General features: G+C 35.5%; 2 protein-coding genes across 2 annotated transcripts; one reads left to right on the forward strand and one right to left on the reverse strand.

Annotated features, from left to right (window-relative positions):
• On the forward strand, positions 1–2,245 carry LOC128553628 (putative nuclease HARBI1). Its single transcript, XM_053534801.1, has 2 exons — positions 1–102; positions 1,088–2,245. Exons 1-2 carry the CDS (start codon positions 1–3, stop codon positions 1,907–1,909), a joined length of 924 nt encoding a protein of 307 aa, XP_053390776.1. The 3' UTR covers positions 1,910–2,245.
• A 2,242-nt stretch (positions 2,246–4,487) lies between these two features.
• LOC128553629 (uncharacterized) lies at positions 4,488–8,207 on the reverse strand. The gene is made up of 4 exons (XM_053534802.1): positions 7,471–8,207; positions 6,511–6,708; positions 5,905–6,094; positions 4,488–5,627 (listed from the first exon to the last, which is right to left on the reverse strand). Exons 1-4 carry the CDS (start codon positions 7,754–7,756, stop codon positions 5,237–5,239), a joined length of 1,065 nt encoding a protein of 354 aa, XP_053390777.1. The 5' UTR covers positions 7,757–8,207; the 3' UTR covers positions 4,488–5,236.
• Positions 8,208–16,713: the final 8,506 nt, after the last annotated feature.

Here is a 16,713-nt window from a genome sequence, read left to right on the forward strand (position 1 = left end):
ATGACAAAAGAAAGAATTTTAGTTTCCGCGATTGAAACTGTGCCAACATACAGCGATCCTTTGTTCAGGGCACATTTCCGTATGACGAGAACATCGTTTCAGGTGAATATTATAGGAATCTGAATATTTCTTTATAATCAAATCTGTAGAGATATTCATTTATTTATTCCTCGTTCTTTTTAAATTCACGTTCTATATAAAGGAACAGATTTGAAAGCATGTGGAATCATAGAAAAATTTTCGGGAAAGTGTTATTTAAAGTTTTGACTAAAGTGGTCCAGACCAAAGAGCTATAAAAAAGAAACAATTTTTAGTTCTTTGTCCAGACTGACTGTCACTCTGCATATTTATGGAATGAAATCCACGGTGAATGTTTTCTGGTTGATGTACTGTGAATTTGTAATAAATACATCTCTGATAATGCATTTATCTTGAGATAAAAGCATAAAATGGCCTTGCTGACATTTTCTGTATTTTGTGTTTATAAGTGTCTAGCCATCCTGTAACTGGATGCCCAGCCAGCGTTCTAGCAATCCGGTAGCAGGACACCTGTCATATCAGCTAGGGTTTTCTCTAGCCGGCCGGTAGTCTATTTAGTTAGAAAAGGCAATATGATAATTAATATATTATTATATACTACATGAATTAATTGCTTACCGGATGACTAGATTCTAGAAAAATCTTCCTTTATGTTTTGTTTCTGCAAATGAGTAAGACTAAATTGCAAAGTGAACATTTTTTTAAAACTCTTGTATATGTCTGAATTAAGAATCGATTGTGTTTTTACTGTCAACTTTTATTCCATAATCCATATTCCATATCAGATTTGTTTTTCTCCAGATTGAAGGGTTAAGGTAATGAACTGATTCATTAACGGTTGTGTATTGTATATTTGTAACAATAAACATCTAACAGATGTTTGGAATCTGCTTGGCTTCTTCATTAAAATACTTGGGTCATTCCAGTCAGATTCAACAGTGTCTGACTCTAAACTTGCAGGTGGTTTTAATGTGAAAATCTGAAAAATATTTTTTTATCATTTTATCATCAACACTGAACATTTATATGAATTGTTTTTATTTTTCAGTCACTCTTGGAGCTGATAGGACCACATACAGCAGTGAGGTCAATAAGTCTGGAGCGAAGAACACTCGCCTGTCTTTGCTATCTGAGTAACCAAGAAACTTTCCGCAGTGTTGCAGATCGCTTTGGTCTAAGTAAAGGCTCCCTACATTACTATTTGGGAAACTTTTGTCGGGTGATGAGTGGAGAAAGTGTGCTCCCAACACTGATATCATGGCCAGAGAAATCAGAATATGGGAGAATTGCAGAAGGTTTTGCCCAGCGACAAGGTTTTCCAGGAGTAATTGGAGCAGTTGATGGAACATACATTCCTATCCCAGGACCAACAGAATTCCGGGACTCTTATATCTGCAGAAAAGGTTTTCCAGCATTTCATTTACAGGGTGTGTGCGACAGTAATATGAGATTTCTTGACGTATATTCTGCCTACCCTGGATCAGTGCATGATTCCAGGGTATTTAAGAATAGCCCTTTGAATCATTATTTACAAACAGAATGTCCACAAACATACCACCTTCTAGGAGATTCAGCATACAGCCTAGCATCACATTTGCTTGTTCCTTTTAGGGATAATGGGCACCTAACCGAGGAGCAAAAGAAGTTTAGTTTTGTGCACAGTTCAACAAGAGTTGACATAGAAAGGTGTTTTGGACTTTTGAAGGGCAAGTTCCGCAAACTGAAGTTTTTGGATGTGACTAAAGTGTCGGTTATTCCCAATATTATAGTTACTTGTTGTGGTCTCCACAATTTCATCTTAGGCAAGGAATCCTACATGGAAGAAGAACTTATAAAAGTGCAGGAAGATGATGCGCCTATTACGAACTAACGTGATGATACATCAGCAGTGGGTGCCACCAAAAGAAATGACATAATGAACTTGTTGGCTTAAACTCTCAGAATTGAAAAGTGTCTGCAAAGTGACCATTCATGTGGATAGAAATGATGTGAAGGATGATTTTTTCATTTCTATAAGCCTTAAATTGTAAACATTACTTTTATTAAGATAGTATCAGACAAGTTATAAGTCAATATATGTGTAAATCTGAGGTCTGTAAAGTTTGGATATTCTGCTAAATTAACTTTGCAGTGATTGACAAAATGCATGTCAGAGCTCTATCTTTTTTATTTAATGTTCTGAAAAAGTTTTCCTGTTATTTTCTGATTTAATATTTTATTATACAGCCAACAAAACAAATTGCATTTGGTTTTTCCTTTTTAATTATAAGTTTGATTATTTAAGGTGACATACCTTGGTTGAATATTTGCATGCAAGTATATATGGCTTTCATTCAAAGGCACACAACTTTGATTGTTCTACCTGGGTAAAGTCCATTGAAGCGTTTTGGTCTTATTACTCCCCCCCCCCCCCCCATCCCACATTTTTGGCTTAGAAAATCCTTATTTAAGTTATTCCTGCAAGTTACTTCTGTAGATATTGAACCTAAGGTAATATACCCATTTCTAGGACAACAATTCAAATAGTTGAGTATTGGCTGTCTTACAGACAGCTCTTGTTCACAAGTAACTCTCATTATGGTTAACATTCATGCCAAGTTATTTCAAAATCCCTTCATGAATGGCAGAGTTACAGCCCGGACAAAAAGTTACATGGATGCACAGGGCGATTTTCATATGCCCATCTTTGGGGCATGAAAATACCAGAATCAGTAAGTTCAGTTCCCAGTAACCTTTTTTTATCACTTTATTTCATTGTTGGGTTTAATATCCCATCGACACAATCATAGGCCATATGGCGACTTTCCAGCTCTGATGGAAGAGAAAGACCCCAGGTGTCCCTTCGTGCCTTATTTCATCATGAGCGGGCACCTGTGTAGAACCATCGACCTACTGTAAGCAAACTGGTTGACTTCCTTGCATGAAAAATTCAACGCCCAGAGTGAGGCTCGAACCGGTATTGATGAGGGGCAAGTGCTTCGAAGTCAAAGACCTTAACCACTCGGCCATGGAGGTGCCAATTTTTTATCGATAGAAATCTCGCTGGAGTGATATTCTATTGTCCGAGAGCTGTAGCTAATATTCTTTTTTTATGTTAAGAGTCCTGACAAACAAATCAATCGACATGGCAAGAGGGTCACGATGACCCTGAAAGTAGGTCAGTAGGTCAAATTTATGGTCACTAAAAGTCGGATTAAAGATCTGTGTGCTTCACTGTACATGTCATCCAAATTTTACGGTTGTGTCTTAAAAAGCAAGGAAGTGGGTCAAGGTCAGTCAGGTGACCCCTTAAGACTTAGGGTCATCAGGTAATTAGAATTAAACAGTCTAGGAACTATGATCTAATGTTTGATTACTTTTTCCTATATAACACATAAAACTTGAGACCCCCGGGGCAGTGCCTCTTTTCACTCTAGGGTAATGAATTGAACGATTTTGGTAGAGTACCACAAGGCAATGCTACATACCAAATATTACAGGCCTAGGTCTTGTGGTTTTAGGCAAGATTTTTAAAGTTTTTTCCTATATAAATGTATGTACATCTTGGGACTCCCGGGTGGGGCCTCTTTTCACCCAGGGGCATTATTTAAACAATTGTCAAACAGGACCATTAGACGATGCCACATGCCAAATATCAAGGCTCTACGCCTTGCAGTTTTGGACAAGAAGAATTTTAAAGCTTTTCCATTCAGAGTTCTGCATTGAATTCATTTCTTCGGAAATTTTTGAAAGGGGACCAGCCGAGGATCAATCCTGTGAAGTTTGGTGTAATTCTGCCCAGTGGTTTTAAAGATTTTTTTTTAAATAATGTTGACGGACGGACGACGGACACTGAGCGGTACCAAACGCTCACCATGAGCCTTTGGCTCAGGTGAGCTAAAACACGAGACACACCCACTTCTTCTGAGCAATCAAATGAATATAACAGATTTCAAATCATAACATACATTTTATTAATGACTAGAAACATACAGGCACTCATATGTACAGTTGCACTATTACATTTATAAGAGTAACATGACTAGATAAAAGGGTGACAATAAGTATAAAATAATATACGTAAAAATACAAAATGTCAATAAGGTTTGTTTTTCATGACAAGCACTATTTTAAGTTTAAAAATTGCACAAAAGATTACTAGTGACATTTCTTAGATCTTAAACAATCTTTCAATAAGTACAATGTTGTGAAACATGTATCCATTACTCTTTATTCCTGTGGACCTTCTTGTGACAAAACAAAAACAAAAAAAACAAAGAATATCTTATTTTATAATCTTCCCTACTTTGAAACTGTCATGTTAATTGACACAGTAAAAAAACTGGAAAAGTAATAAATCAATTCTCTTAAATAAGCACATAAAATTAAGAAACATATCTGGATATTGTATAAAAAAAGCACATTTTGACCACTGATGCACTACAAAAGAACATAAAAAACAAAAAGTTGTGGATAAAAAAATATATCCTTCAAATCCTTAACCCTTCCCATGCTAAATTTCTATAATGAACTTGTCCATCTTCCAATATGGACAGTACCATTAACCTCTAAAAGGGGTGCATACTAAAACAGATACTGACTGAATAGCCATAAGTGCAGATCACGATCAGACTGCACGAATGTGCAGGTATGCTGATTATGATATACACTGGTCGCAAATGCAAACCAATTGTGTCAGGCATGGTAAGGGTTAAATACTACGTTACAGTATAATAAAAAATAAAAGAGAAACCAAACTTTCTAATATGAAAAAGGTGGTTAAATTTGTAAACTGAGTTACAGAACCTGTCTTAGTAGCAGTTTCATGAAGCAGAAAAATTTGAAAGCACTTACAACCACCTGCTTACATTCAAAACTTTTATGACACATGTGTCACATTTTCAGATGCTAAAGAATGTGTTGCATGTTTAAAAACAATCATGCTACTACAGAAAAAGGCAGTATCCAATTGAATTGTAATCAAGATATAGGAAATTTCAGATGTTAAAGAGTACCATCCGCAATTGTAAAATTTACCGATGACTCAAATGTAGAAATGTCACTATTGTGTATAATTAATGCTGGTAGAACTGAAAAACTTTATAACAGCCTTATTACACTGAAAAAAACTAGCTCTATTTACATGCAAAAGAAGGAAAGTTTTTTTTTCATAGAAAACTGATTGAATGCTTTCGCTGTGTTAAATCATTTCGAAAATCTACTGTTTCTCCTGTAGTAACTTAACCAAAGTTTCCAGCGCACCGACTCGCCGGCGTTCTAACCCCATGCGTTCCTCGTGCATCTTCTGTTGATCCATCTGATACTTTTCAAACCACTGTGGTGGTTCTTCAGTGTCAATACTGGAGCGTCGGCGTTTTCTTTGGACACGTGGTGTTGATGTTAATGGCTGTTCGTCAGATGGTTCCTGGTCTTCAGTGATTTGAGAAATATCGACAGATGGTACAGGAGGTTCTACACGCATGGATGATGCAACATTTGTTGGTATAACTGCTGGATCCCCAGCAAACATGTCTTCCATTACATCGTAATACCTCCAGGATTGCCGACTGTTCCCTGTTTGTCGGTTTCTTTGCTTTACCGTCTTATACCTGAAACATGAAAAAAACAGATGTTCTCTGATTATGGAAAGTTTATTGCGGTACATTCCAGTTTTTAGGTGCATTCCGGTTAAATATGTGAACAAAATATAGAGGACTCCTTACAATGATTTATGTCAATGTTATAGAAGACGCAGTTCAATTAAATTTTAAAAATGACGTTAAATTAATCTTAACTTAAAACTATTCTCGCTTAAAATGAGGCGACATAACAACAAGAGCAATGAACATGTTCAATTAGCCTGTAACATGTAGCCACACTGCATACCTTGCTCTCAAGCTGCGGAACTTTTTGCTACAATCATCTTCCCCATATTTGTACCCTTTCGACCGAAGTTCTTCCGCAACTTTCCTCCAGGCTTGGCGCTGAGTGACTGCATTGTTGTCAAACAAATGACCAAGTTCACGCCGTTTTTCGATCAAAAGGAGGATAGCCTCATGAGTCCAAATCACACGACCTGAAATTTATTAAAATTGTAAAATTGCTATGTTTTTACACTATATAATTATGCTTACAAAGTAAATGCTATTTTCTACTCCACTTGTGTTTCTTTTGTGACTTGTTAGTTACTGCCACATTCTGTCCATTCGCAATCAAAACTTATTCAATTTTCAAATATTTGGAGATTCAAAAGCTTAGCAGTAAAGTAATACATTGTCATCTTTGATTGTTATCAATGCAGAACATTTAACACCTAGGTTCTCTCAAGTTATTGTGCACATGATAGCTCTTCACATGATGCACTTACTTTTGCAACTGCAATTGAAGTTTCATTTTGTTAAGGCGAAAATAGCACACATAGGTTGTAAATTTCCTGCATGACTTCCTAGTGAAACTGGTTGTGCCGGATACTTTTACTTAATAGTTTCTCACCTTGTCCATTTAAATCCTCAGAATCACAAGTTGACTGTGACTGTGTCTGGACCTGTGAAAGAGCTGGTGAAGACTGTGATTGTGTCACCACTTGTGAAGGAGCTAGTGAACCAAACTGTGATTGTGTCATGACCTGTGAAGCAGCTGGTGAATACTGTGATTGTGTCTTCACTTGTGAAGGAGCTGGTGAAGCTCTTCCTGCAATTTAATAGTTTTTTCATCATTATATTGGCTTAGATGCCTTAAAATAACACAAAACATTCATTGTCATAAGTCCATTAATTAAATTATGATTATAATTAGGCTCAAGACTGTGATGGACACTTCGCATGTAATTTGGTAAGTGTAGCTCAACTTGCATGGTCTATAATACTGAAATCACCTTCAGAGGATTGTAATTATGGGTCCAATGCCTTAGATAAGTTCTCAAGTACTTTCAAAACTTGGATTTTCTAGCTCAGCTTTCTTGGCAATATCATAGAAATCAAACCTTTTCTTTGACCTAGTTTTTATCAAATGACTGTTGTCTTGCTGGTTGCAAATTTTAACTAAAGCTATTACTTAAGTGATTAATACTTGAACAATGTTGTTTGTCGAGGTGACTATAAAATACAATAGGTTATACAGATGCACTTACTTCATGTTGACCTTGTATAACATGTTTGTACTACATTGCCAAAATCTTTATGCAGCTGCAGGGGCGGCAAATTCAATTGTCCGTATTGCCCAGGTTGTCCCAAAGCTTGTACGGACAAATGAAATTTGACCAGAATTTACTATATAACTACCAGACGGACAAGTAAAAAATAGCAAATGACAAAAACATACGAGCAGGTCAGAATCAGCTTTCGCCGCCCCTGAGCTGATACAGTAAATTGTTTTTCCTCTTGTGTTAGTCGGGGTTAAGGATGTATAATGACCATAACTGATTATTAACTGGTTAATAATACAAACTGTTACCTTCAACCTGCCCTTCTGGCATGGAGGCAGCTAGTACTTCCATAAAGCGAACCCTTTGTTTTGTATTCATATCTGTGGGTGCCATTTTCTGGAAAGACTGTAAAGTGTCATCATCGATGTCTTTGGAGTATGCAGAACTTGATATGCTGTCGAACTTCGTTTTTATACCAATTGTGACATGTTCTGCCTGCTTTGCTGTGTTAACAACATCACGTAGTAACTGAAGCTCGTTCAGCACATTCAGTGACTCTGTGTAATCTGCAAGAACATTAACTGGCATGAGCATTTGTAAGTCTCTAGTTTTATGGAATCAATGGGTCAACTTACTGCGAAATTCTTAAGAGTCCTTTTTCTGTTCTTGTATACATACTTTTGACCATTAAAATTTGATTTCCAGTTATAAAGACAATTTGTTGTAATAAAACACTAGTAATTTCTTTCTAACAAAGTTTTCTTTTACCAATAAGACCATTGTTAATTGTCTAGTTACTGTAAAATATAAGTGTTAGTTATAAGTGTCAGTTAGATTTCAGCAAATAGAGTAATCTGTAATCCTATTCAAAGATATAAGCATCTTCAACCAAGTACTAGCTACACAGACTACAGTGTACATTGAATATATCTATTTACTAGTAAGCAGACAACACAAAACAGTATATATATGGCCATAACAAGTTAAATGCTAGATTATCAACCCAACTGCCTTTAATATGAATCTTTACTTATAACACAACTCCATATATAGTTATGCCAACAGGTATTCTGGAAGTATAAGAAGTATTTCAATCAGTGTAAAAAAATAATTGAGCCATGCCATGAGAAAACATAGTGGGTTTGCAACATGGCTCCAGACCAACCTGCGCATCCGCGCAGTCTGGTCAGGATCCATACTGTTCGCTAACAGTTTCTCCAATTTTAATAGGCTTTAAAAGCGAACAGCATGGATCCTGACCAGACTGCACGGATGCGCAGGCTGGTCCGGATCCATGCTGGTCGCAAACCCACTATGTTGGTTTTTTCATGGCGCGGCTCAATTATAAATCACAACTTAAAGTAATATCTTTGCAGTATTTTATAGGGGATAATCCAACAAAGCACTAATTGTGGCTAATAATGGCAAGCTTACCCTGATCTCCTGTGAATAAAACAATTGTTTAAAAAAAAAATTAAGATACATAATTATTTATATATAATTTGATTCTATTAACTGTTATACAGTATTTTCCTGTTTAACCTATTGATACAATACCAATATTTATGTGGCAGTGGCTATAACAAACTGAATGAAATAATATTTTTTTCGTAAAGTAAAATATACTCTTCCTCCTACTAAGGTATAAAACTTTTGTACCGATTGAAGATGTCTTGCCTGATTCTTTGAATTTAGGGCGGTCTTACTATATCATGTAAATAAAACAAAATTTTATTTGCTTGAATGTTTTTCTCAACTTCAAAATTTGCAATAAGAGTAATTTTATAATAATTTTCATATAAAAGTAGGTTTTACTTACCAAGAGTCTTCTCTTTTGGCGCACCGTTAACTGTATAGATCTGTTCAATCTTTTTGAACATCATGCTAGCTAACACTCCAGAGGTGTCTGTAAATAATTTGTACATATAGCTCTTAATACTATGTATAGATATGTGTATCAATGAGATTAAATGCTTGTACACGGCAGATATTTATTTATTGAAATATAATTCCCTGCAACCTTTATTTAATTCACAACTGTTGTTGATATACAGTCCATTATGAATAAATCAACTCAAGAAAAAGTACATTAGCATATCCAAATATTCCAAGCTATCACAATGTTTATGCATTTGTGTACACACATTTCTATATATAGATACACATTTTATATCCTTGACCCACAGGGTACTTTCTAAGGCCAAGCACAGTGTTAAATAATTATACGGTTTCATGTACACAGCAAACCCCATAATGAAACCGATATTAAGACAGGAAGTGCAAGTAACTTATTTGCTTTCCTTTTGTAAACACAACTTGAAATTTGCTTTTTGAATGACTGTAAGAATCTACATATATTCAACAGTGCTAACAAATTAAAACTGTAAAACATACTCAACATGTTAATTTCTTTCATTTGAGATACACGAATAATGTTATTTTAGATATATTTTCCCCTTTAAAAAATGAACATATTTCCATAATTTTGTACGATACTCGCGAGAACGGAAAAGCTGCCCCTTTCTCCAGGGTTTAGTTACATAGTTCAACATAAAATGAACAGAAAGAAATTTTGGACAATCATGACCTTGATGTATGATCATGCAAATACATGCAGAAGCTATAACTTGTAGAACAACAACATAACGGGCCGAGTATTACATCTACTCCAAATTCTCGACCAAAACAACTCGATTTTATCCGTTTCTCCTGCAAAATAAAATCTGTTTAGGCAAAAATACAATTTCTTACCACTGATACATCGATTGTATACTTTCTCGGGGACCATCATCGTATAATACTGCTTGGCTGCTTCATTATTTAACGTTAACTCTGTCATTTGCAACAAGTGACTTACATCGGACGCCATCTTGGAAATTTAGCCGCAACACCTATTGAGTTGAATCGCGCGCGCTTGCAGGTACTCGCGCGAGCACTTGCGTTCAAAACGAGAGCGCCCCGATTAAGTCCGAGCGCTTGCATTGTTGAACGCGCCTCAGGTTTTGCTGCTAGGAAGTTATCAATCCAGGGTGGTAAAAATGTAAATGCTAAAATTCCACTGAATAATTATTCATTTTTTTCAGGGTTTAGAAACTAATATTTTACCCCCAAGTCAAATTCAAATAACACTGCAGCTGACGGATGATGATGAATTAATTTTTAGAAATAATGCTACTGATGCTGGTAGAGTAATTGTAACAAAATTAATTCTGTGGGTTCCGCGTTTAATTTTCAATGAATTTGGACTTAATCTAATTGCTGAAAGATTTACAAAAGCAAGATGGTCATACCTTCGGGAAATGGTGACACAATCAACTGATACACAACAAAATAATATAACCTTTAGAATAACAGCTGGTATAACAAAACCACAACATGTGTTTGTTTATTTACAACGGCCTGATAAAAGTAATTCACAAGAACATAATCCACATTTATTAGATACATTTAAAATTAATGAAGCAAATAATAATTGCACTTTGAGCTCCTGTCGTCTTGAAGTTGGTAATGGTGTTTTTTATCCAGAAACAGAATACACAAGTATATCAAGAATATATGACGATGTAATTAATTATTATTATAAACAAAATAATAAGACTACTGGAAGTCTGCTAAATAGATCAAACTTTTATGATTTATTTGGATTTATTCATTTTAACTTGGAATATAAAAAGGAAGTAACAACAGAAGATCCTAAGCATATTACATTAACAGCTAAGTTAAATATTGCACCAGCAGCTAATATTCGTGTTTACGCAATTGTATTGTATGAAGAAACAGTTGAAATAAATACTATTGGAAATGAACTTGTTATTGTTTAAATAAAATAAATTTTAAATATATAATGACATCAAATTATATTGAATATAAAGTTAATCTTACAGATGGACAGAAACAAAATTTAGCACAAGCTTATAATAATAAAATTCCACATACTTTTAGATTAAAACATGAACAGTTACGTGGAAACTTCCCTTTACTTTTAACAAAAACACAAATTAATCAAATTGAAAAGTCTATTAGAAATAATAAGGGATTAGAAATTACAATTTCAAAAAAACAAATGTCCAGTCAAGGTCAAAATGGTGGATTTTTAGGAGCTTTGGCTGGTTTAATAGGAAAAACAATTCTTCCAATGGCAGCAAAAATAGCTCCAAAAATATTAGCTCCTCTAGGCATCGGAGCCCTGTCTGGTCTTGCCAGTACTGGTGTCAGTAAGTTACTTGGGAATAGTATGATTTCAGTAGCTAATAATAAGAGAAACATGATATCACCATATCTTACACCTAATCAAAGAAAACAACTAGTGGGATCTGGAGTAATCAAATTAACACAAAAACAAAAACAAGACGGTGGGTTTTTGGGCATGTTGGCTGCTAGTCTTGGAATACATCTTTGTTAAGTGGTAAGGGAGGACCACAGTCCGCGTGGGTTGCAAGCAACCGATATGGTCAGGGTATACAGATTGATTCTCAACGGAGGCCTTACAGACGAATTCCTATAGTAAAAAAAAGAATAAAATTTATAAACAAACCTATTTCTAACTTTGAAATTGAACAATGGGTTAAACAATTGAAAATTAAAAACTTTAGGGGTGTATTTAGTAGAAATAATTTACCAAAAACAAAATTAAATAAAGAATGTGGAATTATAAATTTGGACGACTCTGTTGGGTCTGGAACACATTGGGTATGTTATGTAAATAAAATATATTTTGACCCGTTCGGACTTCCTCCACCAAAAGAAGTAATTAAATATATACCAAATGTAAAGTATAACAGTGTTCAATATCAAGACAAAACAAGTACACTCTGTGGTTACTATTGTTTATTTTTCATTAAAATGTTACAAGATAAAGTACCGTTGTATGATTTGCTGTATAAAATGCTAAATATTAATAATGTAAAACAAAATGAACAAATAATTATAAATTACTTTTCAGTATAAGTTTAAAGACCAGAGGCTTTACACCTTTACATTTTATCAATAAAAATAATCTGCTAAAAGTTTGCCAAGTTGGCAAGAACGTTTAATCATATTTTACTAAAGGTTTTAACAATAATTTGTTAAAATCTGTTTTTTTTATTGGTCAAACCGAAGGTTTTCGCAGTACCTACTGCGTCGGCTTTGGATTTTTAAAAAGAAGGTGGCTAATTAAAATTGAAAAAAGTGTCCCAGAACCCTCATTTCTTATACTACTAATTAAGTGGATGGGGGCAGTGAAAATATTTGCCTTTCGAAATTGAGTGATTTCAATATATATAAGTTTTATAGACAAAGAATCCAGTTTGTCCGGAAATTATACTATTTCTATTCAATTTTCTTAAACTGATATGAGTTGTTGTTTGAATGTTTAAATTACAGCAGCACTTGCCTCCTTATTTGAAAATGAAGCCTATGGTGAAAATAGGAACCAACTTTTTACACACCCTTTACATGTAGTTGTTTTATTAAACATGTGTTCTTATCTTATCAATAACATCATACGTTTAAACATTGTTTAATGACAAACTGTCATTTATATGAACATTAAACAAAAGTTACCTTTCACGACAGGTCTTAACCCTGGTGAGGTTTTAGAATTCATTATCGGTATGTCTTCATTAATACGATTTAGATATTTGTCTCCAAAAGATGGGGGAAGGGCAAAGTATATGTTGCCCCCGCCCTCTACCCCAAGTTTGTGTGACCTGCTTCTACAGATATATATCTACGCATAAATTTGACGAAGACTCTAAGATGTTTGGAATGAAATTATAAAAGAGCATATTTTGATATCTTAAAGGTATACTAGGCCTAAATTTCATATTCGAAAATATGGACAATTACTAGATATAACCTATGTAAAGATAAAATAATGAATACGCTAATATGAAGTAAGGCACTGACTAAAGCGGGGATTGGTCTGCCTTCAACTCAACCGAATTAAAATTGAAAATGCATGTTTATGGCTCATTTTAGTCTAGATAGTGAGTGACATATTTAATAAAGACACTATTTGTATCGCGACGCAATTTTCCCCCTAAATTAGTCGTTACGGTCTAATTTTCCCTTCTGACGGATCCTGCCATTATTTTTTCAGAACTGTAAAGAACACTGAGTACTCGTGCAAACGATTACGTTTGTTTACATTTGGAATTTACATCTTTATTATATCCAACTCACGCACGTTTTAGCAAATGTCAAAAGATTTTCACGTTAAAAATGGAGGATTTTATGAACAGAAACGTACCATGAAAACTAGTTAAATATTTTAAAACGAAATTATGCTAGTTAATGCTCTGAACTGACACCACTTAAAGAAAGAAATCATGAAAATGTTTGTGAAAATAATAGTTTTTTTTTCATGAAACCAGATAAATTTTCATGAAAGCAAAATTATATTTTCTCGATTAGCTCTGACGGTAGAGCACCTGACTTGCAAGTAGGGGATCGTGGGTTCGAGTTCTACACTGGGCAGATATCTTCTCCTGACAATACAACATTGGCGACGAGGTAAATTGGAAAGTGCGGGCTACAGTTGCCAGAGCATGTGCTATTTGCAGGGGCAGTACTGTGTTGGAAGCTAAACAGTTGATGCCTCGCTTCGCTGTAAAGAAAGGCTAAGTGATAAGGAAGGTTATGAACATCATGCGGTTTGCAGGGCTATACTCTGTTGGAAGCTCAACATGTGATGCCCCGCTCTCGATTTCACTATAAGGTTAATCCTTCAAAGCTAAAGTGAGGAGGAGTGCATTTATTCGAGGCTTCTGAGTAATTAGGAGCCCTGTAAGCTCAGTTAGTAGAGCTCTTGACTTGCAAGCAGGAGGTCGTGGGTTTGATTCCTACGCTGGGCAGATGTTTTTCTCCTGAAAATGCAAAAGTAATTTTAGTTGGAGCTTGGGCTCGAACTCACGACCACTTGTTCGGTAGTCAGGCGGTATAACCACTGGACCACTCCCTTCTGAATATTTATTTAACGACTGAAAAGTGTACGTTCATGAAAAGTTAGCTGCACTAACTAACAATTTTTCATGTTTACATATTCATCTTGCATTCATGAAAAAGTTATGTTTTCACAATAGTTTTAGTCTCCATGTAAACCTTTTTTATTTTCGCGAAAGTTTCATGAAAACTAACAGCTACGTGGTGGCAGTTCAGTATGTCACCATGTAAAAGCAACCAATCGGTCATTACTTGAACCGTGCCATGAGAAAACCAACATAGTGGCTTTGCGACCAGCATGGATCCAGACCAGCCTGCGCATCCGCGCAGTTTGGTCAGGATCCATGCTGTTCGCTTTCAAAGCCTATAGAAATTAGAGAAACTGTTAGCGAACAGCATGGATCCTGACCAGACTGCGCGAATGCGCAGGCTGGCCTGGATCCATGCTGGTCGCAAAGCCACTATGTTGGTTTTCACATGACACGGCTCACTTTGTTTACAATGTGCGAAACGTTGCGGTTTGACAAGTTGCGTAGACGCCTACTGACACAAGGGAAAGGGGACTTCTAGAAAAATTCACCCATTGCAAGTGCTGGAAGGGCAAGCTTTTTTATTTAATATAAAAGTTCCATCAGGTATCTCGTATGTTATCGCAGAGGGATCAATCGAAACGATTCTCTATAAATATGTACTACCACTAAAACACCGCATGAATATAGTTCTACAGACACCATTAATTTATATACTAGTATCTAGTAAAGTTAAAAAATTTGATGATCATGCATGTAGTACGTACATAATTCTTTTAATGTCCTGTGCAAATTTCGTCCTTTCATGTTTTATATTTTCATTATAAAACCTGCCATTTGTGTTGACAAATTTATTAGTTTCGTTCTTATGGTTGAAGTCATTTTCGTACATTTTTTATCCAACGTATACTCACATTACTGAAGCGTTCCTGGGCAATGACTAATTTGCATAGTGGCATGCTCAACCAAAATAACAACAATCCCTAGCAACCAGGCATAAAGATAATCCCACTACGATCAGCATATGCGCTATACACAGTTCAGAGGTCTGGGAATGCAGTTCATACCAAACTTTTACACCAACCATGTGTAAACACCGTATAATAAGCATTGCACACAACAAGAGTTACCGACAAAAGCACAGATATCTTTTGAGCAGTAAGAAAATGTTTCTAGACATGCTGCTCTAAACCTATATATTACATACAGATACATGATTTAAGTAGTTGAATGGCACAAAAAATGTTACACCTTTTATCATCATACTACAATAAATGGCGGGTATACGTCTATCTCGCAGAGAACATCAAACAATCTTTTTTTTCACAGAGCGTGTAATGGTTTTATGTCAACATTCTTGTCTAGGTAATGTGGTAAATGTAAATCTTGTTTAAAATGTAGCTCTGTATATTATACTTTAGGCAACACTTGTCCCACATATAGTTTGAAAACTTTGTAGTTATTTTAAATATACATTATTTTTGCAATATTTTTCCACCAAGAACAGTATAAAAGACAAAGTGTATGTACCATGTATTTCAGGTACACTAGCATCTGTGGAATATTTCTTGCCTTCGTATTCTTAACAATTTTGTATTGAAAATTTCCTTGAGAACAGGTAACCAACCCATAACATGAACTTTAACATAATATATATTTTTGTCGGACATGTGGTAGCAACAAATTGTATGAAAAATTATTGAACTATCAAAAATGCTACAAATACTCTAAACTAGTCATTTAAAGATTACATCTAAACATCCACATTTAAAGTTCCGGGTTTATCAGTTTATCATACGATCTGAGCGAGTGTGAGGATTTCAATAATATAAATCTACACAATCGTCAGAATTCAATATACCGAATTGTATAAAATATGGAATACATACAATAATGTATTGCTATAAATATTTTTCCTTTTTAGGGCATATTGTAATTTTGTAATGTTGGCATGCCCCAAACGCGTTTAAACCCCCAGTTTCCTTTATATAGGTTACTGACATTTCCAAGGCGGTGACCCTATTTTCAACTTGTTTTCTGTCCGTCTTGTATTTTGTGTTACGTATGTTTTCTTTTTTGTTGTTAACGTTTCTTTTCTCTTTCTCCTCCCTGCCCTTTTCCCCCCCCCCCCCCCCCCACACACACACCATCATTTCCCCTTGCATTTGCGCTCCCTTGCTTTGGCATCCCTTCCCCTTTTACTATGAGTAACTTATCGTGCCCACCTCAATTTTAGCTGCCGGAATCCTAAGGCGGTGCCCGATTGTTATTTTTTCTTGCTTATGTGTGTGTTTGCTTATGCGTAGGTGTGTCTTGGGCGGTGCCCTACAGTGTTGTTATATCTCACTTGTTTTGTTTATCTATGTAAGTTAGTTATGTGTGTTTCTCCTTTGTACGTGAGTGTCTGCGCTGTTGTATTTTACGTTGAAGAGTAACTGTGATTAAGGAACGTACCATTCCCTTTTGAATATTCATCCTTGTTCCACATTTCCCTTCAATCACCCTTTTCCACCCCCTACCCCTTCCTCCCCCCCCCCCCCCCCCCCCCCCCCCCCTTTTTCTATATTTTGCATACAATTAAATTGTACTTGTCGGATT

The sequence above is a fragment of the Mercenaria mercenaria genome, unplaced genomic scaffold, assembly GCF_021730395.1.
Source record: "Mercenaria mercenaria strain notata unplaced genomic scaffold, MADL_Memer_1 contig_4134, whole genome shotgun sequence".
NCBI classification, from domain to species: domain Eukaryota; kingdom Metazoa; phylum Mollusca; class Bivalvia; order Venerida; family Veneridae; genus Mercenaria; species Mercenaria mercenaria.

Excerpts from the sequence above, each read along its gene's own strand:
- LOC128553628 (XM_053534801.1), top strand. The coding sequence starts at position 1 with ATGACAAAAGAAAGAATTTTAGTTTCCGCGATTGAAACTGTGCCAACA. Across the intron at positions 103-1,087 it reads TGACGAGAACATCGTTTCAG|TCACTCTTGGAGCTGATAGG; the intron begins GTGAATATTATA and ends TTTATTTTTCAG.
- LOC128553629 (XM_053534802.1), bottom strand. The coding sequence starts at position 7,756 with ATGCTCATGCCAGTTAATGTTCTTGCAGATTACACAGAGTCACTGAAT. Across the intron at positions 6,709-7,470 it reads GCCAGAAGGGCAGGTTGAAG|GAAGAGCTTCACCAGCTCCT; the intron begins GTAACAGTTTGT and ends ATTAAATTGCAG. Across the intron at positions 5,628-5,904 it reads TTCCGCAGCTTGAGAGCAAG|GTATAAGACGGTAAAGCAAA; the intron begins GTATGCAGTGTG and ends TTCATGTTTCAG.